The sequence below is a fragment of the Fringilla coelebs genome (assembly GCF_963513975.1).
Source record: "Fringilla coelebs genome assembly, chromosome: 5".
NCBI lineage: Eukaryota > Metazoa > Chordata > Aves > Passeriformes > Fringillidae > Fringilla > Fringilla coelebs.
The window spans coordinates 289,774-314,036 of NC_140033.1; the positions used below are offsets into that span (position 1 = coordinate 289,774).

At 62.0% G+C, this 24,263-nt stretch overlaps 2 protein-coding genes across 2 annotated transcripts in view; one reads left to right on the plus strand and one right to left on the minus strand.

Annotated features, from left to right (window-relative positions):
* Positions 1-3,146: 3,146 nt before the first annotated feature.
* The window catches only part of SND1 (staphylococcal nuclease and tudor domain containing 1), a 74,102-nt gene continuing 52,985 nt past the window's right edge, over positions 3,147-24,263 (minus strand). The window contains exons 15-24 of the mRNA XM_084206083.1: positions 23,368-23,509; positions 19,058-19,167; positions 7,946-8,134; positions 7,249-7,390; positions 6,763-6,886; positions 6,598-6,667; positions 5,066-5,179; positions 4,144-4,347; positions 3,531-3,575; positions 3,147-3,399 (exon numbers count right to left, since the gene is read on the minus strand). Coding sequence (XP_084062209.1) covers positions 3,334-3,399; positions 3,531-3,575; positions 4,144-4,347; positions 5,066-5,179; positions 6,598-6,667; positions 6,763-6,886; positions 7,249-7,390; positions 7,946-8,134; positions 19,058-19,167; positions 23,368-23,509 — 1,206 coding nt within the window. The 3' untranslated portion in view covers positions 3,147-3,333. The remainder of the gene's footprint in view (positions 3,400-3,530; positions 3,576-4,143; positions 4,348-5,065; positions 5,180-6,597; positions 6,668-6,762; positions 6,887-7,248; positions 7,391-7,945; positions 8,135-19,057; positions 19,168-23,367; positions 23,510-24,263) is intronic.
* LRRC4 (leucine rich repeat containing 4) lies at positions 11,902-13,872 on the plus strand (the record flags this gene model as incomplete). The annotated part of the gene is made up of 1 exon (XM_084205721.1): positions 11,902-13,872. One exon carries the CDS (start codon positions 11,902-11,904, stop codon positions 13,870-13,872), a length of 1,971 nt encoding a protein of 656 aa, XP_084061847.1.

The window sequence follows — 24,263 nt, forward strand, 5'->3', positions numbered from 1 at the left end:
GGACACTGAGAACTGCGGACACCGGGACATGGGGACATGCGGGTAGTGGGACACCGGCACATCAGGATATGGGGACACCGGGACACAGGGACATGGGGATACTGGGACACCGGGACATTATGGGGACACTGGAACACGGGGACATGGGGGTAACTGGGACACCGGGAAGTGGGTACACTGGGACAGCCGGACATGGTGACACTGGGACACGGGGAGAGGGGCCAGGGTACAGGAGGAGGGGACAGGAACAGGGACGGGCGGGGACAGGGACGGATGGAGCGGGACGGTCACAGCTGCAGCGGGGCCGTACCGGGCGGGCCGTACCGGGGTGGGGCTGTAATGGGGTGGTTTATACTGGGATTGGTTTATACTGGGACAGGTTACACTGTCCATTCCACTGGGACCGAGCTGTACTGGGATGGGCTGTACTGGGGTGGGTTATACTGGGATGGGTTATACTGGGGTGGGCTGTACTGGGATGGGTTATACTGGGACGGGCTGTACTGGGGTGGGCTGTACTGGGATGGGTTATACTGGGACGGGCTGTACTGGGGTGGGCTGTACTGGGGTGGGTTATACTGGGATGGGTTATACTGGGGTGGGCTGTACTGGGGTGGGTTATACTGGGACGGGCTGTACTGGGGTGGGCTGTACTGGGGTGGGTTATACTGGGATGGGTTATACTGGGATAGGTTATACTGGGGTGGGCTGTACTGGGATGGGTTATATTGGGATGGGTTATACTGGGGTGGGCTGTACTGGGATGGGTTATACTGGGGTGGGCTGTACCCGCACTGGTCCGTACTGGGATGGGTTGTACTGGGATGGGTTATACTGGGGTGGGCTGTACCCGCACTGGTCCGTACTGGGATGGGCTGTACTGGGATGGGCTGTACCCGCACTGGTCCGTGCTGGGATGTGTTATACTGGGATGGGCTGTACCCGCACTGCTCCGTACTGGGATGGGTTATACTGGGATGTGTTATACTGGGATGGGCTGTGCCCGCACTGGTCCGTACTGGGATGGGCTGTACCCACACTGGTCTGTACTGGGATGGGCTGTACTGGGATGGGCTGTACCCACACTGGTCCATACTGGGATAGGCTGTACTGGGATGGGCTGTACCTGCACTGGTCCGTACTGGGATGGGCTGTACCGGGATGTGTTATACTGGGATGGGCTGTACCCGCACTGGTCCGTACTGGGATGGACTGTACTGGGATGGGCTGTACTGGGATGGGCTGTACCCACACTGGTCCGTACTGGGATGGGCTGTACCCGCACTGGTCCGTACTGGAATGGACTGTACTGGGATGGGCTGTACTGGGATGGGTTGTACCCACACTGGTCCGTACTGGGATGGGCTGTACTGGGATGGGCTGTACCCGCACTGGTCCGTACTGGGATGGGCTGTACTGGGATGGGCTGTACCCGCACTGGTCCATGCTGGGATGGGCTGTACTGGGATGGGCTGTACCCGCACTGGTCCGTACTGGGATGGGCTGTACTGGGATGGGCTGTACCCGCACTGGTCCGTGCTGGGATGGGCTGTACTGGGATGGGCTGTACCCACACTGGTCCGTACTGGGATGGGATGGGCTGTACTGGGATGGGCTGTACCCGCACTGGTCCGTGCTGGGATGGGCTGTACTGGGATGGGCTGTACCCGCACTGGTCCATACTGGGATGGGCTGTACCCGCACTGGTCCGTACTGGGATGGGCTGTTCTGTTTGCCGTTCCCGCCGTTCCCGCCAGGTGGCGCCATTTCCCTTCCCGTTCGGGCCGACGGAGCCCGCCCGGTACGGACCAGTACGGACCAGTACAGGCGCGGTATGGAGCAGAACGGCCCGGTACGGACCAGAACGGCCCGTACGGAGCAGTACGGTCCGGTACGGCCCAGTACAGGCCCGGTATGGAGCAATACGGCCCGGTATGGACCAGTACGGGCCCGGTATGGACCAGTACGGACCTGTATAGGCCCAGTACGGACCAGTACGGCCTGGTAGGGAGCAGTACAGACCAGTACAGACCAGAATGGTTCCAGTACTGGCCCAGTACGGACCAGTATGGGCTCAGTACAGACCAGTTCAGACAAGTACACACCAGTAGAGCACCATCCAGCAGCACCCCTGCACCTGCAGACCCCCAGAGACCCCCAGATACACCCAGAGCCCTCGAGGGACCCCCAGAGATCTCCCGGCCCCTCCTCCCACATGGAGTCACGAACAGCCAGGGCCCACAAATCTGCCCAGAGCCCCCCAGACCCCCCCAAACCCCGAAGCATGTGCAGAGACCGCCCGCACCCCCAGAGCCCTGGCTGGGGCAGGTGAGAGCGGCTGGGCTGGGGACAGGGATGTGGGACAGGGGACAGCGCTCCCCCCGCCCTCCCCCTCCCGTTAATTACGATCCTTGCCCGATCCTTGCCCGGCGTTAATTATCGATCCACTCGCTCCATGTTAATTGGCTTTGGATTCAATTAGAGCTGCCCCCTCCGCCCCCCCACCCCCGGAATCGATCCGCGGCGCGGGGACAGCGGGGACAGCGCGGGGGGGGCACCCACAGGGACCCCGCGGGGTTGGGGTGACCCTGGGGTTGGGGTGCAGGTGACAGGGGGAGCCCGAGGGGCTCTTCTGGGTGTGATGCCACCCCTCTGGTCAGTTTGGGGTTCAGGGGTCACGCTGGGGAGGGGTCCAGGTTTGGGGTGTAGGAGTGGGACCCAGAGCTGAGGTTCAGGGTCTGGAGCCAATCTGGGACCTAAATCTGGGTGGGGATGGGGGTGGGGGTCCAAGGTCAGGGGCAGGTTTTGGGTCCCAGGATGTGGGGTCCACAATTGGGTCCCAGGTTTGGGGTCCAAGGGTGGCACCTGCAGGTGGGACCCAGGGCAGGGTCCCAGGATGGGGTCAAGATCTGGGCGCCCCACTTGGCTCCGGGGGGGTTTGGCTGCTGTTCTTGGGGCTGCCCCCATCCCCCCCTCCACACCCCCCAGAGCCAGGACAGGGCTGGGGGTCCCAGGGCTGCACCCCCGGAGAGACCCCCACCCCCCCAGTGCCCAGCCTTGGTCCGAGGGGATGGGGGGAGTTGACCCGGGCTGGGGGGCTGACCCCAGCGCAGAGGGGACCCCAAAAAACCAGGACGCTTCACTACGTTTATTGGGCCTCTGCAGCTTTAAATACAGGCCAGGATTTGGGGGGCCGGGGGGCGCCAAGGCAGGGGCGGCGGGCTGAGGGCGCCCCTCTCCCCAGAGCACGTCCCCCTGGGCGCCCCCCCGGGGGCTGGGCCGGGCGGGGGGCCCCGGGGGGTTTGGGGGCGCCCCCGGGGCCCCCCCGGCCCCTCAGCGGCTGTAGCCGAACTCGTCGGCGTCGTCCGCGCGGAAGTCGCCGTAACGCCACAGGTTCAGCTGGGGGGACACGGGGGGACGCGGCGTCACGGGGGCTCCCCCACACCCGGGGGCACGGGGGGCACCCCGGGGTGCCACGCCCGGCCCCCGCCCCGGGGCGTGCCCCCCCAATCTGGGGTCCCCCCACTCACCCGGGCGCTCTTGGCCGCCTCCTGCGCGTTCAGGTACTCGGTGATCTGGGGGGACAGTCCCAGGGTCACCCCGCGGGCCCTCGGGGGGCTCGGGGCACCCCCAGGGCGGGGGGGGGGCCGGGGTGATCCCACCAGCCTGGGCCACGGGGGGAATCGGGGGTCTGGGGAGTGGGCAGCACCGGGGGTGGGGGGACCCCCATACTCCCAATGGGGCAGCGGCTGGGCCAGGACTGATCAGCACCAGCAGTGGGGGGAGAGGGAACAGGGACCCCTCAGGGTCTGCCTAACATCCCCAGTACCCCCAGAACGCCCCAGAACCCACTCGACATCCCCAGCACCCCCCAGAACCCACCCCACACCCCCCAACAGTCCCCCCACCCTTCAAGCACCCACCTCAGGCCTCCCAAAAACCCACCCAACATCCCAGCACCCACCAAGAGCCTCCAGCGCCTCCAAACGACCCCTGAGCACCCACCCAACACCCAGAATGACCCCCCAGCACCTCCAACGCCCACCCAACACCCAGAACGACCCCCCAGCACCTCCAACACCCACCCAACGCCCCCCAACCCCTTCCCAGCCCCCCAAGGCCCCCCTGCCCCCCAGCACCCACCACTTTCTGGAACTGCCTCTCCTTGCGGGGCTCCACCATCACCAGCCCCTCCTTGACCAGCCCCAGCCCCACGTCGCTCTTGGAGTCTGCGAACTGCAGGGTGACGTGGGGACAGCCGGGGCCCAGGTGCTCCACGTTGAGCAGGCACTGCGTGTTCTGGATGTCCCTCACCACGCTGTCCACGGCGTCCGCCCGCGCCTCCTCCTGCGCCCGCGCCCGTCAGCCACGCCGCGGGGACACCCCGGCCCAGGGGGACACCCCGGCCCAGCGGCCCAGCGGGGACACCCCACCCCACGGGGACACCCCGGCCCAGCGGGGACACCCCACCCCGCGGGGACACCCCGGCCCAGCGGGGACACCCCAGCCCAGCAGGAACCCCCCCAACCTCAGGAACCTCCCAGGGCTGCTGGGGACACCCCACACACACAGAGACGCACTATGGCCTTCGGGGACCCCCCAGACCCTCAGAGATCTCCTGTGGCCTTTGGAGACCCCCCAGACCCCCAAGGATTCCCCCTGACCCTCAGACCCCAGGGACCCCCGGGTGTTTTGGGGACACTCACAACCCACTGTGGGCTTGGGGTAATCCTGGATTGGGGTCAGTACGATCGGGGGGTTGGGGTTACCCTGGGATCAGGGTTTGGGACTGGGGTCTGGGCTGGGGTCACGGCACACACTGGGGAGCTGCGGCTGCTGTTCAGGATCAGGAGACATTTCAGACCCTGGTTCAGTGCTCCCGACTGGGACCAGTTTGGGGTAGGTGGTTTGGGGCTGGGCCCCACAGGTGGCACCTGGGGCTCAGGCTGTGGGTCTGAGGGCCACGGGTGGGACATGGGGTGGAGGTTCGAGGTCAGGGCCCACAGTGGGGGCCCGGGGCTGAGGCCCAGGTGCGGGGTGCCAGCGGGAGCCCCCCTGTACTCACGTCCTGCGGCACCTGGATGAAGGCAAAGGTGTACTCGGTGGCCTGGGGCGGCAGCACCCGCGGAGAGAAGGCCGGGGGCAGCGGGGCCAGGCGGCTGGGGGGCAGCGTCTCCTTCTGCGGGGACACCGGGGGTGGGGACACCACGGGGACATCAGAGAGGGGGACACGGCATGGAGGACACCAAGGGACACCAGGGACACCAAGGGGAAGGAGGGAGGGAGGGAGGGATGGATGGAGGGAGGGATGATGGATGGATGGATGGAGGGAGGGATGGGGATGGATGGATGGATGGATGGATGGATGGATGGATGGATGGATGGACGGACGGACGGACGGACGGACGGAGGGATGGATGGATGGATGGATGGATGGATGGATGGATGGAGGGATGGATGAATGGATGGATGGATGAATGGATGGATGGATGGATGGATGGATGGATGATGGATGGATGGATGGATGGATGGATGGATGGATGGATGGATGATGGATGGATGGATGGATGGATGGATGGATGGACGGATGGATGGGGATGGATGGATGGATGGATGGATGATAGAGGGATGGATGGATGGATGATGGATGGATGGATGGATGGATGGATGGATGGATGGATGGATGGATGATGGATGACGGATAGATGGATGGATGATGGATGGAGGGATGGATGGATGGATGGATGGATGATGGATGGGGGATGGATGGATCCACAGATGGATGGATGGATGGATGGATGGATGGATGGATGGATCATGGATGGATGGATGGAGGGATGATGGATGGATGGATGGATGGATGGATGGATGGATGGATGGATGGATCCACAGATGGATGGATAGATGGATGGATGGATGGATGGATGATGGATGGATGGATGGATCCACAGATGGATGGATGGATGGATGGATGGATGATGGATGAGGGTTGGATGGATGGATGGATGATGGATGGATGGATGGATGGATGATGGATGGATGGATGGATGGATAGATGGATGGATGACGGATAGATGGATGGATGATGGATGGAGGGATGGATGGATGGATGATGGATGGGGGATGGATGGATAGATCCACAGATGGATGGATGGATGGATGGATGGATGGATCATGGATGGATGGATGGAGGGATGATGGATGGATGGATGGATGGATGGATGGATGGATGGATGGATCCACAGATGGATGGATAGATGGATGGATGGATGGATGATGGATGGATGGATGGATCCACAGATGGATGGATTATGGATGGATGGATGATGGATGGATGGATGGATCCACAGATGGATGGATTATGGATGGATGGATGATGGATGAGGGATGGATGGATGGATCCACAGATGGATGGATTATGGATGGATTATGGATGGATGATGGATGAGGGATGGATGGATCCACAGATGGATGGATTATGGATGGATTATGGATGGATTATGGATGGATGATGGATGAGGGTTGGATGGATCCACAGATGGATGGATCCATGGATGGAGGGCTGTTTTTCCCGCCTCCTTCCCCGGTGCCACTCACGTTGCCGTAGTCAATGTAGAAAATGTGCACTTTGCCACCAGACTCCACCTTCTCCACCCGGGCTCGGTACCTGCAGACCAGGGTGGATTTGGGGGATTTGGTCCTCACCCCACACCCCCCTGCTGCCCTGGCCCAGCCCGTGGGGTCAGCCCATCCCCTCCTCACCATTCCCCGTCGACAAACTTGGCGATGCAGAAGTCTCCGCGGCGCGGGACGAAGGAGCCCTCCACGGGCGGGTGGGCGCCCACCTCGGCGCGCATGTTCTCCATCAGCTTCTCCAGCTGGGCACCTGCGGGGCCCCGAGCCAGGATAAAGCCCCAGCCCCATCCCAAACCTGACCCCAACCCCGCTCCTCTGTGTGGCCCCAGAGCCCGAACCCCAGGGCCCAACAATGACTTCAACAGCAGATCCCAAACCTGCACCTCAACCCCAGACCCTGCCCCAAGACCTTTGGACCCCAAACCTGAATCCCAATCAGGGACCCCTGGCCTGGTCCCAAAAATAGCCCTGGGGGGTGGAGGGGTGACCCTGGACACACAGATTTGGGCGTTACCCACCAAACCCACAGATCCTCATCCCATCCAACTTGCCCCACCACGCCGGGTCTGGGAGCGCCCCTGGGTGCTGGGGTGCCCAGGTGTCCCCCCGTACCTGTCTCCACGTCCTGCACGTAGAAGTGGAGGTCGTCGGTGATCTCAGTGACGAACACGGGTTTGTAGTTGGCTGTGCGCTCCTTCTCCTCCAGCACCGGCACCACCTCCTCCACCGGCACCTCCTCGTAGTGGGACCACACCTGGGGGGACACGGGGACCCCGACAATGCTCCAGGGGACAGCAGTGGGAGGGTGGGGGGCTGCAGCTGGCAGTGGGAACATGCCCAGGCCTCAGCTTCGGGGGGTTGTGGCTGGGATGGGACACCCCTGGGGTGGGACATCGCTGGGGTTGGACATCTCTTGGCATGCTACCATCCTCTCTTGGGGTGGGGACATCTATCTGCAGGAGTGGGGACATTCCTTGGGGTGGAGCATCTCTTGGGATGGGGATATCCACCATGGTGAGGTCACCTCTTGGTGTGTGGGCACCCAATGGGTGGGAAAATTAATTGGGGTTGTGACATTTCCTGCAGTGGGGCCATCAGCTCTTGGGGTGGGGACATCCCTTGGCACAAGGACACCCGTCACAGTGGGAACATCTCTCGGTGTGGAGACACCTCCTGGAGTGAGGCCGCCCCTTGGCACCGGGACATCGCTCAGGGTGGGGACATCCAGTGTGGTGGGGCCATCTTTTGGGACGGGGCCATGTCTCTGGGGTGGTGACACTGCTGGGGCAGGTCCCCTGACCCCCCTCACCTTCTCCTTCCTCTGTTTGGCCGCGTCCTGGGCCGCCAGCAGGGCCTTGCAGTAGGGGCTGCGCTCGGCCGTGAAGTGGACCCGGGACAGCGCCTGCTCCACCAGCGCCACCGACAGGTTCACACCCTCAATGTGCAGCCACCCGATGAAATTCCCGGCCTTGTCCATGCTCTCCACCTCCACCTCAACCTGTGGGATCCCGAGGATCTCATGAGCTGCGGCCCCTGTCCCCACCCCAGCCTGCCCCAGCTGCCACCTCCTCCCAGCGCTCTGAGCTCGCCCAGGTGGGGCCCCCCCAGTCACCTCCCTGCACCCAGCCTGGACCCAGGGACCCCCAAGGTGCCAGCCCAAAGTGTCCCCCTGAGGTGGGGGACAAGGGACATGGGGGACCCACCCATGGGGTACACAAAGCCACCAAGTTCTGCCACACCCTGTATCGCATTCTACCCTGAATATCCCATCCTGGGAATCACAGGCCAGGAATCACACCCTGGGAATCACACCCCACCCTGGGGTGGGTCAGACTTGTGGCAGTGTGGCCCTCGAGACAGCACATGGCACAGGACAGTGCCAGGTGTATGGCCAAGGCACTGGGGACAGCAAGGTTTGGGCCCAGGGGTGACAGATTGGCCACACCACAATGGTTCAAACCCCAGCCATGGCCTTTGCTGCACTGTCCAGTGCGCCACACTGGACATCGCACTGCACCAGCCACGGCACCACGCTGGACATCGCACTGCACCAGCCATGGCGCCACACTGGACATCGCACTGCACCGGCCATGGCACCGAAACTGGACATGGCACCACACTGGACATCACACTGCACCGGCCACGGCACCGAAACTGGACATGGCACCACACTGGACATCGCACTGCGCCAGCCATGGCACCGAAACTGGACATGGTGCCACACTGGACATCGCACTGCACCAGCCATGGCGCCACACTGGACATGGTACCGTGCTGGCCATGCCACCACGCTGCTGGTCATGCCACCCCACCGACCAGGGCATCGCACCAGCCATGGCACCTCACTGGACACCACACTGCACTGTCCATGGCACCGCCCCGGACACGGCACCGCACTGCACAGGGCATCGCACCGGACACGGCACCGGACAGCACTGCACCGGACATGGCACCATACCAGACATGGCACCGCACCGGACACGGCACCACACCGGACATGGCACCACACCGCACAGGGCACCGCACCGGACAGCACTGCACCGGACATGGCACCACACCAAACACGGCACCACACCGGACATGGCACCGGGCTGTCCATGGCACCGCACCGGACACAGCACCGCACCTGCCAAGGCTGGTGTGTGGCAGGGACATGGCCCCAGGCCACCCGATGTCCCCAGGGCTGCAGTGCCAGGCTGGTCCCTGCGGTCAGCACCCCGTGCACGCCTGTGGCACCTCCCCAACGCCGCAGGGTGACACTCTGGATGACAACAGTGTCCCTGTCCCTCGTGTCACTGGCCAGGAGACAAGCAGGACATTGATGGACTCAGGGACAAGATGCGGCCACTGCAGTGGACAGGGAACATGTGGGACCCACCCGTGGGACACAGGAGGCTACCAGGTCCTACAGCTCCTGGGGGGGACGTGACCGGAACAGCTGCAGCCCCCTGGGGACGTGCCACCATCATGGGGACAGTGACCCCAGTGAGGAAGGACAGAAGGGTCTGGGGTGCCCTGGCGCACTGCCAGGCAGGACGTCCCAGAGGGGCCACCAGCCCCGCAGCGGTCCCCACCACCCAGGGGCAGCACTAAGGTGACAGCTCCACGTGCCACCAGCGCCTCCAAGAGCAGGGGGGTGGTCACAGGGTGCTTACAGGGGCTGCAGGTGGTGTTGTGTCCCCCCAGTCCCGGGGGAAGGGAGGGAGGGGACAAGGCACGGCTGGGGGTGCGGAGCCTGGGCCCCAAAGAGCAGCAGCGCCGCCGGGTCTCGTGGTCCCTGTCCCCAGTCCCTGGCAGTCACCCCGCGTCCCCCCTCCACCCCTGCAGGGCTGGAGCTCCCCATCAGTGTCACGGCTTGCGTCGGGTCTCAGCCCCAAGGGCCGGGGGTCTTGGGGGTCCCCGCTCAGCGGGGGGGGGGTCAGACGCGGGGGGATGGAGCCGGCGTCCCCTCGGTCCTTGTCACCTCTAAGCCGCCGAGTCCCGCGCTGCCCCCGTCCCTTCCGTTCCTCCCTCCGTCCACCCGTCCCTCTGTCCGTCCATCCGTCCGTCCCCCCGGCTCCGGGGAGGGGTCGCTCAGGGAGCGGCCCCCCCTCCACAAGCCCCGAGCGGGGCTGCGGGGAGGGGGAGGAGGAGGAGGCGGCGGGAGGGAGGAGGAAGAGGAGGAGGAAGCGGCGCATCCCGCATCCCCCTCCCCGCGCACAAAACCGCTCCGGGGCCGCCGCACCGGCCGAAGCGGGGCCGGCGGGGGCCCCTCCGGAGAGCGGCGGGTGGGTGGGTGGGTGGGGGTGCGGGGGGGCGCGGGGGGGTCTGTGCGGAGCCGGGATGCGTCAGCAGGAGCAGCGGGAGCGGCGGCAGCAGCAATCCATCCGCGCTCGCACTGAAGGACAAAAGGATGAGCCAGCCGCCTGCGCGGCTGCTTCCCGCACCGCCCGCACCGCCCCGCACCGCACCGCCCGCACCGCCCGCACCGCCCCGCGCGGCCCCCGCCACCGGAGGATGCCCGCCGGCACCGCGACCGCCACCGCTGTCACCGCCGCTGTCACCGCCACCATCGCCCCGCGCCGCCGCTGAACGCGACACCCACGCGGGGACGCGGGAACGACACGCGGGAGGGGACGGGACGGGACCCCCCCGCCCCGCCACCAGCGCAGCCGCCGCCGCTACCGGGAGGTGCCCCCGCCGGCATCTCCCCCCCCCCACGCCGACGCCCTTTCCTCCCCCCCCGCTCCCTCCCCGAACCGCGTTTTTCCCTCTCCCGGGGGGGGCTCCCCGCGATTTATTTATTTATTTCGGCCTATTTTTAATCTTTATTTTCCTGTTTTATTTTTAGGTTTCGTCCGGGTTGTTTGGGTTTTTTTTTTTTTTTAATATTTTGAATTTTTATTTTTAGTTTTTTATCTGATTTTAGCCTTCTTTTAACTTTTATCCTCATTTCCGTTCTTATCTTGATTTGATTTTATTTTAGATTTTTATTCCCTTTTTACCTCCTTTTCCATTTCCCTTTCCTGGCCAATTTTTTTTTTTTTCCCATTCCCATTTCCCTCCCCGTTTTTCATTTTTTTCCCACTTTTTCTCTCCACCGCTCCCTCCCCTTTTCCCAATTCTTCCTTTTCTCCCGGCTTCTTTTTTTTTAATTATTTCCTTTTTCGCCACTTTCCCCGCGTTCCCCCCCCACCCCCTTCCCCCGCGGCCTGGGGGGGGCGGCCATGCCGGCCCCGCCGAGCCCCCCGGGCCGGCCCCACGGGCGGAGGTGCGAGGCCGCGGGGTTGGCCGCGGTCGGGGGCTGCCGGGCCCCCGCTTAGCTGGGCCGGCCCCCCCCCCATCCTGCACCGCAGCCTCCAGGAGCCATTTTGTCTATTTTTTTTTTTTTTTTGGGAGCCGGCCCCCCCCCCCCCCCCTCGGTCCCGCGCCCCCCACGCTCGCCTCGAGCCCCCCGGACCCCCCGATCCCCCTTCCCCAGGTAGGTACTGGCGAGCGGGGCCGGGCGGGGGGGGCTCCTTCTCCTTCTCTCCCCCACCCCACCCCCCCCCCCCCCACCAGCACCTACCGCTGATTTTTTCCCCCCTGAATTTTAATTTTTCCCTCCTCAAACCCCGCTCCCCTCGGAGCCCCCCCCCGACCCAAGCACCCAGACCCCCCCCCCCCCCCCCTCCGGCCGGCCGGGCCCCCCAGCTCGTGGGAGCCGGGAGAGGGGGGGGCCCCGAGCCCATTCTCCTGTTCTCGCCGCCATCCCCAGACGATGGTGAATGATGAACGTGCCACACCATGAAGCTCTTGTGGCAGGTAACTGTGCACCACCTCCGCCGCCACCGCCGCCACCGCACCTGGCCGGGGCTCCTGGCCGCCTCCCTGACCCTGCACGCGTGGCTCCTGGCCACGGCCGCCGCCTCGCCGGGCCCCCAGAGCTGCCCCTCCGTGTGCTCCTGCAGTAACCAGTTCAGCAAGGTGGTGTGCACCCGCCGCGGCCTGGCCGAGGTGCCCCCGGGCATCCCCTCCAACACCCGCTATCTCAACCTCATGGAGAACAACATCCAGATGATCCAGGCGGACACGTTCCGCCACCTGCACCACCTGGAGGTGCTGCAGCTGGGCAGGAACGCCATCCGGCAGATCGAGGTGGGCGCCTTCAACGGCCTGGCCAGCCTCAACACCCTGGAGCTCTTTGACAACTGGCTGACGGTGATCCCCAGCGGGGCCTTCGAGTACCTGTCCAAGCTGCGGGAGCTGTGGCTGCGCAACAACCCCATCGAGAGCATCCCCAGCTACGCCTTCAACCGCGTGCCCTCCCTCATGCGCCTCGACCTGGGCGAGCTCAAGAAGCTCGAGTACATCTCCGAGGGCGCCTTCGAGGGCTTGTACAACCTCAAGTACCTCAACCTGGGGATGTGCAACATTAAGGACATGCCCAACCTGACGCCCTTGGTGGGCCTGGAGGAGCTGGAGATGTCGGGCAACAACTTCCCCGAGATCAAACCGGGCTCCTTCCACGGGCTCAAATCCCTCAAAAAGCTCTGGATTATGAACTCGCAGATCAACCTGATCGAGCGCAACGCCTTCGACGACCTGACGGCGCTGGTGGAGCTCAACCTGGCCCACAACAACCTGTCGTCCCTGCCCCACGACCTGTTCGCCCCGCTGCGCTACCTGGTGGAGCTGCACCTGCACCACAACCCCTGGGACTGCGACTGCGACATCCTCTGGCTGTCGTGGTGGCTGCGGGAGTACATCCCCACCAACTCCACCTGCTGCGGCCGCTGCCACGCCCCGCTGCACATGCGGGGCCGCTTCCTGGTGGAGGTGGACCAGACCTCCTTCCAGTGCTCGGCGCCCTTCATCATGGACGCGCCCGCGGACCTCAACATCTCGGAGGGGCGCGTGGCCGAGCTGCGCTGCCGGACGCCCTCCATGTCCTCGGTGCGGTGGCTGCTGCCCAACGGGACGGTGCTGAGCCACGCCTCGAGCCACCCGCGCCTCTCCGTGCTCAACGACGGCACCCTCAACTTCTCGCACGTGCTGCTGACCGACACCGGCCTCTACACCTGCATGGTGACCAACGTGGCCGGCAACTCCAACGCCTCGGCCTTCCTCAACGTCAGCACGGCCGAGCTCAACACCTCCAACTACAGCTTCTTCACCACCGTCACGGTGGAGACCACCGAGATCTCCCCCGAGGACGTGTCCCCCAAGTTCACCAAGCCCGTGCCCACCACCTCGACGGGCTACCAGCCGGCCTACACCACCACCACCACCGTGCTGGTGCAGACCACGCGCCCGCCCAAGCAGGTGGCCGTGCCCACGGCCGACGCCGGCGACAAGCTGCAGACCAGCCTGGACGAGGTGATGAAGACCACCAAGATCATCATCGGCTGCTTCGTGGCCGTGACGCTGCTGGCCGCCGCCATGCTCATCGTCTTCTACAAGCTCCGCAAGCGCCACCAGCAGCGCAGCACCGTCACCGCCGCCCGCACCGTGGAGATCATCCAGGTGGACGAGGACATCGCGCCGGCCACCGCGGCCACGCCCGCGGCCGCCCCGGCCGGCGGGGCTGGGGAGGGGGCCGTGGTGCTGCCCAACATCCACGAGCACCTCAACTACAACACCTACAAGGCCGGACACGGCGCCCACTGGACAGAGAACGCGCTGGGCAACTCCCTGCACCCCCCCGGGACCACCCTGGCCGACCCGTATTTAATCCAGACCCACCCCAAGGAGAAAGTTCAGGAAACCCAGATATGACTTTTTTTGGGGGGCCTTTTCCGGCTTTTTTTTTGGGTCGTCATCCCCCCCCCCTCCAACCCCGGCCCCGAATTATTATAAACGCAATAGATGCACAAAAGCAGAACTCCAAAAAGAAGGAAACCCAGGAGAATTCCTCAGTACTAAGGAAAACCAGGAGAATTCCTCAATAATAGACACAACTTTTGTACAGGGGGGGGGAGAGACTCTTTTTCGTGTACATGCTTCTATAGCCAACCTCGGGGCCGAGAAGAGCAGCAGATTCTATTAAAATTTAACGAAACCCACCCAAAACTCCTACAAAAAACCACTATTTTCTAACTCGCAGGTTCTATTTAAACACAAAAAGAAACAAACCAGGAGAAACAGAGGAGGAAAAAAAATAATCGGTAATAAGAGGAAAAATCCCCGTGCTCGGGGACGAGCGGCGGTGCCGTGGCGCGGGGGGACGCGGGGGACGCCGGAGCAGTGGCAGAAGCTGTCGGGGTGTTTTTGGGGGGGTTCGGGGTGTTTTGGGGGTTATTTGGGGGAGGGGGTGAGGTCGGCCCCCCCGCCCCGCGGCGCTGCCCTTGGCCGCGCGCCGGCAGCTCCGGCGTCACCGGAGCGGGATCTCGGCCCCGCGCCAAGACCTTCCCAATGCAATAAAGGAATGGATTTTGGGGGGTGGGGGGCTCGGGGGGGGCGGGGGGCACAGCCTGAGGGCTGGGGATGGACGTCTGCAATGTATTCAAGCAAAAAATTCCTCAAAAACCCACGGGAAAGGGGGAAAACCCCGCAAGCACCTGGGGGCTGGTTTGGGGGGGATATGGGGGGGGGGGGAGAGCGGGTGCCCCCCCCGCTTTGCTCTGCACCCCCTTTCCCACGGTGTTTGTCACCCCCCCGGGCCTCCCGGACCCCCTGGCACAGGGCTACGGCTCCTGGGGGGCTGGGGGGGCCCCCACGGGAGACCTGACCAATGATTGTAACCACCTTCACTAAAAACGGCATTTTTAGTCCTTTTATTTGAGTGGGGGGGAGGTGTGGGAAACACCACCCCCCGTCCCCGGGAGGGGGTGACAGCGGGGACACCCCCCCCAAGGGCTGCTCATGGAATGGGGGGGGCTGGGAGAAATTAAGGGCTTGGGGAGGGGGGGGAGGCGACAATGGGGGGGGGCCACCAGCATCGGAGGTGGCACCGGGGGGGTCCCGGTGGGGACCCCAAGTGCCTCGTGGGGGTCCCGAGGGGATGAGGGGGTTGGGGGGGTCGGGCAGCAGCAAGGGGGGGCCCCCTGGTTGCTCGGGCACTGGAATTACTTTAATTTCTTGTTTTAGCTTTAAAATGTTCTTGGAGTGGGGGGGCAAAACTGAGCTAAAATTTAGGATTTGGGGGTGTCCGGGGAGGGGGGAAGGCGGGAAGGAGATGCAGAAGTTCCCTCTCGGGCTGTAAACGCCGGAAGGATCCGACTGTACCGCGAATCCAACAAAAAAAAAAAACAAGTGTATTTTTGTATTTTAATAAATATTGTTCCAAATTTGTAACGCCGAGTGCCCGAGGGGTTAAACGGGGGCGCTCGGGGGGGCCGCGGGGGCCCCCCCTCCCCGCCAGCCTGAAAGGGGTTTTTTGTCCTCTCAGCAGGAAAAGCTTTGGAAAAATCGCGGAGCGGGAAAGGGAGATGGAGGGAGAGGATGGAGGAGGGGAGGGGGCGAGCACAACTGGGGGTGACACCGGGGTGACAACAAGAATTGGGGGGGTGACATCGGAGTGATAAAAGATCTGGGGGGGCAAAAATTAGGGGGTGACATTGGGGTGATGAGAATTGGGGGGGGGACATGGAGGGTGACAGGGGGGACAATTACAGGGTGACTTTGGGGAAGGTGATGAGAATCGGGGGGTGACAGCAGCGGGGGGGCACTGGCAGGGGGGGACTGCAGGACCCTGGTGTGGGGCTGGGGGCATTGGGGGTCACCCCCCAGGCCGGGGGTTCCCGGCTGGAATTGTGATTGGAGGGAGGGAGGAGGGATCAATCAGGAGCACTTCCCCCGCCCAGGAAGGACAGGGGGACAGCGGGATCCCCTCCTCTGTGGAACAGGGACACTTTGAGGGACACCAGGAGCCTCGGCTGTGTGGGGACATTGGGACCTCCAGCCTGGTGACAGGACACCGGGACCCCAGCCTGGACACCGGGTGCCACCGTCAGGACACGGGGTGTGCTGGGTACTGGTGGTGGGGACAAGGGACACAGGGACAGGGACACAGAGTGTCCCTGTGGCAGTGGAGACACAGGGACCTTGGATGGCAACAGTGTCCCCAAGGTGCCACCTCCACCCCAGCGCCGCCACCACGTCCGGGGGGCTGAGCCCCTCCCCCAGTCACCATGCAGCTGTCAGTGTTCAGTGCTGGGATTTGGGGGATTTTTAGGATTTTTGCTATTTTTTGGCGGATCCGGGTCAGTTTTTCCCAAAATCATATTCCTGCTTTTCCCTTTATTCCTGAATTTTCCCACCCAATCTGGGAATGCCAACACCTCCTGTTCATCCTGGGGGATGAACCCCCCCCTCCTCCCTGCGCTGGGGACAGACAGGAGTGATCCCAAAAATCCTGGGAATGCTGCAGGGGGCTGGAGGGATTTATGGATTTTATTAGCCCTGATTTTAGCTCAAAATTAGAGCAGCTGATTTCATCATCATCATCATCATCAATCATCATCATCATCATTATCCCATCCTCATCCTCATCCTCAATCTCAATCTCATCCTCAACCTCATCCCCATCCCATCCCATCCCAACCCAACCCAACCCCAAACCCCTCTGATTCTGGACCCCCCAGCTCCCACTTCCAGGAATTCCATCCTATCCATCTTGCTAAGGACAATCCCCCCGGATCCCCAACTCCCAGAGCAACCCCAGGTCTTTCCCTGGAATGATTCTTTCGGAGCAGGGTGGGAATCAGGCCCTGGGATGTGGGGAAAGGCAAATACAGACAAATTAAATCCAGGGATTTTTAGGGAATGTCAGGGAAGTCCCCACGGCAGCGGGATTTGGAGTTCTGCTCATGCCTGCCCCCGGCATCAGTGGCTCTGGAGGGAGCAGGTGAGGTGGGATGGGGTGGGATGTGGGACAGTGCAATGGGACACGGTGAATGCTCCAAGCATAGGGCTGGCATCGGCCTTGGGATTGGGATTTGTGCTGGGATCAGTGCTGGGATTGGGATAAGTGTTGGGATTGACCGTGGGATCAGGGTTAGGATTGGTGCTGGGATTGGAGTTGGGATCAATACTGGGATCAGGCTGGGATTAGGATTGGGATCAGTGCCTGAATCAGTCTGGGACTGGGACTGGGATCAGTGCTGGGATCAGGATGGGATTGGGACTGGGATCCGTGCTGGGATCAGGGCAGGACTGACCCACTGGGAATTCACAGCTCCAGCGGACAGAAGGCACTGGAACATGTGGGGGGGCCGGGGCAGTTTCCCGGCGTTCCCGGAGGATCAGCAGCTCCTGCAGGATCAGCACGGCCGCGGAGGAGCCGAGGGGCTCCCGGGGGTCCCCTGGGCCCTTCCCGGGCGCTCCGGGAGCCGCGATCCCGCCGGAACATCCCAGCACCCCCTGCCCCCCACGCTGCGGGGCCGGTTCGTCAGCGGCGGCTCCAGGCCCGTGAGTCAGCAGCAGCCGGAGCCGCCGGATAAAAATATCCCACGGCTGTGGGGGTGGGCAGGGACTCGGCTGCCGGCGGGAACGCGGCCGGGGCCACCGTGGGAACCGCGGGGAGCCGCGTCGGGACCCGCGGCCGGAGCCAGGAATGGGCCTGGGCAGCGCCCCGGCCTCCCACGGCCTCCCTGCCGCGGCGCTCCTGCCCCGCATCCCCGGCTCCTGCCCCGCATCCCCTGTTCCACGTGGCCTCCCCACAGCCACGTTCCTGGGCAGCAGCCCATCTTCCCACGGCCTCCCCACCACATTCCCAGGAAGCGTCCCGGCTTCCACGTGTCCTCCCTGCCACAGCATTCCTGGGAAGCAGCTCCGGCTCCATCTGGCCTTCCTGCCACGGCATTCCTGGGCAGGTGCAGCGCGGAGCCTCCGGAATGTGCCGAGGCAGCGGAGCGAAGCCCTTGGGATGCGGGTCAGCAATTCCCGGCAGCGCGAGATGCTGAGCAGGGAGAGGGACGACTGCAGTGTCCCTGTGTCCCCGTGTCCCTGTACTCCCGTGTCCCTGTTTCTCCATGTTCCTGTATCCCTGCACCCCTGCATCCCTGTGTCCTCGTGTCCCTGTTTCTCCACGTTCCTGTATCCCTACGCCCCCGTGTCCCCGTGTCCTCGTGTCCCTGTCCTCCTGTGTCCCTGTTTCTCCTCATTCCTGTATCCCTACACCCCTGTGTCCTCCTGTCCCTGTGCTTCCCTACCCTCAGGTCCCTGCATCCCCATGTCCCACGTCCCTGTGCCCCTGCATCCCCATGTCCCCACAGCTGGCACAACTGGCCTGCAGCTGCTGCCACATCTGGATCCACACCCACATCTGGACCCACACCTGCATCTGGGTCCACAGCCACAGCTGCACCTGTGTCCACCACATCTGTACCCATGGCAACACCTGGATCCAGGGCCACAGCTGTCACTCTGCCCACACCTAGACCTGCAGCCACATCTGCATCCACAAACCACATCTGTATCCCTGCCCAAAGCTGCATCCATGTCAACATCTGCATGCCTGCCCACATCTGGATCCATGCCCAAAGCTGCAGCTGCATCCACATCTGCATCAACCACGTGCGCGGCCACAGCCACATCTGGATCCATAAATCCCATCTGGACCCAGAAATCCCATCTCTATCCATGCCCACATCTGTACCAGTACCAACATCTGGATGGGAGCATCAGTCCCTGAATTTTGGCTCAGTAGGACCATGACAGTCACAGGGGGGAAGGATCCGGTATCCACCTTGGAATTGTGAATCACAGAAAAATTACCCAAAATGGGCCCTGAGCTCCGGAGCTGCAATCAGGGAAATCACAGGAGTTCCAGGGAATTTTAATATCCGGAGACGTTAATGGGAACAGCTTTAAACGGGGGATCCATCCGGAATCCAACCCCACACCCAACCCCACATCCATCCTGCACCTGCCCAGGGCACTCTCAGTATCCCCTGGGATCTCTCCATATCCCACAGGATACCCCTGGTACCCCCGGATCCCCAGCCCGGCTCTGCCGTACCTCCCTCTGCAGCACGAGCTCCTTGGTGAAGAGCGTGGCCTCCTCGCTGAAGGGCTCCCCCTCCTGCGCCAGCCCCGGCACATTCCGGGCACCCCGCGGGCACTCGATCCCTGCGGGAAAACCGGCAGGGTCAGGGCCTGGGAATGGCACCCCGGGAAGGGCACCGTGGGAATGGCACCATGGGAAGGGCACGCTGGGAATGGAACCCCGGGAATGGCACCGTGGGAATGGCACCATGGGAAGGGCACGCTGGGAATGGAACCCCGGGAATGGCAGCCCGGGAATGGCACCCCGGGAATGGCAGCCCGGGAATGGCACCCCGGGAAGGGCACGCCGGGAATGGCACCCCGGGAAGGGCACCCTGGGAATGGCACCCCGGGAAGGGCACCCCGGGAAGGGCACCCCGGGAATGGCACCCCGGGAAGGGCACCCTGGGAAGGGCACCATGGGAATGGCACCCCGGGAAGGGCACCCCGGGAATGGCACCCCGGGAAGGGCACCCTGGGAAGGGCACCCTGGGAAGGGCTGGGAGGGATGGGGACACTGGAAAAAAGGGAGATGCGGGTAGCTCTGGGAGGGTCCAGGGGTGGCATGGCTGTGGGACAGGCTGGGACCAACAGGGATGGGGACACAGGGATAAACAGGGATGGGACATGGGGACAAACAGGGATAGGGACATGGGGATGTGTCCACAGGGATGGGGACTCAGGGACAAACAGGGGTGGCGACAGGGGGACACATCCAGGCCCCCATCCAGATCCCTCTCACAGCCACTCCCCTGCCCCCTTCTCCTGCTGCCCCCGGGATCCCCCTGCCTCGGCTCAGAGCACAGGGAAGTCCTGCATTATTAATGATAATTTACATAATTTGCATAATTAATGAAGTGCCGGAATACAGCTCCAAGCTGGAGCCACGAGTGAGGAGGTGCCACATTCCCAGGGCCACATCAGTGTCACCAACACCCGGGGACACAAGGACACAGATCCTGCCTGGAGCAGCTGACAGCACCCAGAGCCCATCCTGAGGCACAATGTCCCTGTGCCACTGGGTCCTTCCTCATCCTCATCCTCATCCTCATCCTCATCCTCATCCTCATCCTCATCCTCATCCTCATTCTCACCCTCACCGGCATCAGCCAGCCAGGCCCTCGTCCTCATCCTCATCCCCATCCTCACCCTCACCCTCATCCTCATCCTCATCCCTGGCCCTGCTGTATTCCCATCCCATCCCAGTCCCCATTCCTTGGCTGCCTCCAAGGGAAGACATTTCCAGGGAATCAAGAAGGAGCTTCCCATCCCTGTCTCTGCCCTTCATAACACCAATGTCCTCTGTCCCCAAAAATGGGGACAGAAAGGGGGACTTCTGGAAAAGGGGAATTCTGGGAAATACATCAAAATGTGGGATGGGGAGCAGGAAATCCTGGGATCTTTGTTCATGATTTGGAACCATCAGGTGCCCCCAAAATCTGGGATCACCCCAGGATTCTCCTTCCAGCACTGGGTGGGCTCTGGCACGGCTCTGATCCCAACCCTGGCTCTTATCCTGACCCAGCACTGATGCCAAATTTCTCCAGCAAGGAGCAACCCCCAGTGCCACACTGGGAATGGGAATGAGAGGCTGGAGCTGCCCTTCCTCCTCCATGGAAGGGGCCAGGGGGTCTCATGGGCCACTGTGGAATTCTTTCCTTCAAAATAACAAGGGAAGAGCTGAGGAAGCACTGGAATCCCTAAACTCCGCCGGCTCCCGGCTGCGATCCCGCTCCGGATGCTCTGCGGCCTCTGACGCTGCCCGAGCCCACCTGAGGGAAGGTTCTGCAAGAGGGACAGCTCCCAAGGCTGGGCTGGGCCGCTCATCCCCCCAGGAATGCTGGCAGGAGCGGGGAGGGGACGCTTGGCACCCGGAAAAGTTCTCCAGCACTTTAAAAATAGCAGCTAATCCCGAATCTGCGGCTGTGCCGCGCTTCCCGGGAAGCCGTGACGGATTAATGAGGGATGCGGCTGGAAGTGCTGCAGCCACCGCGCTCCCCTGGGCTTCCCAGAGAATTCCAGCACAATCCTGCCCAGCCAGGGCCAGGGCCAGGGCCGGGACGGAGGGGGCAGCTGTGGGGCTGCTCCCATCCCAGAATCAGCCCCGGAGGGATGGGGGCAAGAATTCCGCCGCATCCCAGAGTACCCTGCGGCATCCTGAGCATCCCAAGGTATCCCTCAGCATTCCATGGACATTCCAGAGCATTCCCTGTGCCCCACAGCAGCCCTGGGATATCCCGAAGCATCCCAAGGCATCCCGGGGCATTCCACAGCAGGCCTGTAGGATCCTGCACCAGGTTTCCAGGAGGAATTCCTCCCCGGCCCTCAGTGGGAACAGACAGAACAGATCTTTCAGGGAGAATCCCTCGGAGCAAGGACCCTTCCAGCTTTGATTCCAGGGGTTTGAGCAGTTTGCACCCTCGCTGTGCCAGAGCCGCAGCCAGCACCAGGATCTGGGATGGCTCCGGGCCGGGATCGGCTGTGCCGGGGCCGAGCGCCAGGGATCGATCTCCTGCAGATTTATGGATTTTGGGAGCAGGGGAGGTGAGCTGGAGGGAGGGGACACCCGGGAACTGTGGGAGTGGGACTGGAACACCGAGGATCTGCTCCGGATCCCGGCGGGAGCAGCACTGGGACAGCCCCACGTTGAGAATGCTCACACAGAAAAACTCCGGATTCCCCTCCCCGCCTCCCAATCCCACAGCTCCTGGGGAAGATCTTGGACCCCTTGGAGACACCTGGCCACTCCAACATCCCCAGAGGTGCCCCCTCATCCCTTGGGAATCCTCCTGCTCCCAGCCCCCGCTCCGGGAAGGCGTCAGGCTCCTGAGTTTTGCCGGGAGAGGAATTCGGGATTAAACCGGTGCCTGTATTTGCACATATTTATAGTGCTCTGACGGATCTATTTTAGCTGGAAAGCCGGGATGAGCTCCCTCGGGAGCATCCCTGGAGTCACATTTTAAGGGACTTGGCATCTCTTTCTGGTGCTCATTTGCATTTGATATCCATAAAAAAGGCAGGCGTTGATAAAAGGCGGATATTTATCCTATTCCTGGCTTGGCAGAGGAGGGTTGGGAATGGCACCGGGGAGAAATCCAACAAAAAACAGGGAAAATAAAAGCCGGAAGGTCCTGCCAGGATCATGGTATTCTATGGGATGGGATGGTTTTGAGGATCCATCCCTTCTAGAAGAGAGCAGGGTGAAGCAGGATTCCCAATGGAGCAGGAATTCCCATAGAGCAGGACCATGGAGTAGGAATACCAATGGAGCAGGAATTCCCGTGGAGCAGAGATCTCCAAGGAGGAGAACCACGGAGCAGGGATGCCCATGGAGCAGGGACTCTCACGGAATGGGGACTCCCCCGTGGAGCAGGGATCTCAGCACCAGGAGACATCCCAGCATCACTGGGAGCAGGGATGGAGGCCTCACTCCCCAAAGGCCCATCCCAGTGCTGGTGTCCAGGGGGGACAGAGACAGGACACATTCCCAATTCTAGGAACAAAGGGATGGACAAAGAATCCCTGACTCCAGGGATTATCCCCCAGGATAAACACTCCCACCTTTCCGAGTGTTTGATCCTAGGACTGAATCCTTGAAACGCTGATGGAATTCTTCCTCATCCTCATCTTCATCCCATTCCCATCTTCATCCCCACTCTCATTCTGATGTTCATCCTATCACCATTCCCACCCCCATTCTCATCCTCACCCCTATCCTGCTCCTCATTCCCAGTCTATCCTATCCTCATCTATATCCCCATCCCAGCATTCCCTCCCCTCTCCCCAGTTTGTGTTTCCCTGCCTGCTCCCAAGTTTCTTCGGTGGGATCACCCTTCCCAATCCCAACCTCCCCCACCCCTCCCAGCCTGGCCTGAGGCAGCTCCAGCATTAATTGCAACCCTTCATCCCAGGATGCCCCAACCCAGGGAATGCTCCCCTGCCAGCCCAGGGGATGTTCCGATGCTGATCCCCGGAACCTGGTGGTGCTGATCCTGGGATCCCAAGGTGCCGATCCCAGGAACCCCACGGTGCTGATCCCAGGAACCCCACAGTGCTGATCCCGGAACCTCATGGTGCTGATCCTGGGATCCCAAGGTGCCAATCCCAGGAACCCCACAGTGCTGATCCCGGAACCCCATGGTGCTGATCCCAGGATCCCACAGTGCCGATCCCAGAACCCCGCGGAGCCGATCCCGGAACCCCGTGGTGCCGATCCCAGAACCCCGCAGCACCGATCCCAGGAACCCCGCGGAGCCGATCCTGGGATCTCTCCCGGCTCCCCACCTGCGAGCAGGAAGGTGATCAGGCAGGTTTCCTTGGGCAGGAAGAGCTTCAGGCGGGAGCCGCTGAACACGTACTCTACCACGGCCTCGGAGCGGCCGGCGCGCTGCAGGAAGGGCAGGAACTGCTTCGCCTTCTGCGTGTCCTGCGGGAAAACGGGGATTCAGGGACCCCGGAACCCCCACCTGCGGGGCCGGGGGCTGATCCTGGTCCCCTGTGTCACCTGGGGTGTGACACCTGGGCACGGAGCTGAGCGCTTCCAGCTCGGGATGGGCCGTGCACCCCAAACACAGCCCACATCCCAAATATATCCCAACACACATCTCAAAACACATCCCAAAGCAAATCCCAAATCCATCCCAAAACACATCCCTAATACATCCCAAATATATCCCAAAATGCATCCCAAATCCATCCCAAAATCCCAAAAATATCCCAAACCCCATCCCAAATACATCTCAAAACACATCTCAAAATACATCCAAAAATCCCAAATACATCCCAAAACAAATCCCAAATATATCCCAAAATGCATTCCAAATCCATCTCAAAATCCCAAATACATCCCAAAACATATCCCTAATACATCTCAAAAGAAATCCCAAATACATCCCAAAGCACATCCCAAATATATCCCAAAATGCATCCCAAATATATCCCCAAATCCCAAAAATACTCCAAAACACATCCCAAATAAATCTCAAAATACATCCAAAAATCCCAAATCCATCCCAAAATCCCAAAAATATCCCAAAGCACATCCTAAATACATCTCAAAACTCATCTCAAAATACATCCAAAAACCCCAAATCCATCCCAAAATCCCAAAAACATCCCAAAACACATCCCAAAGCACATCCCAAATATATCCCAAAATGCATGCCAAATCCATCCCAAAA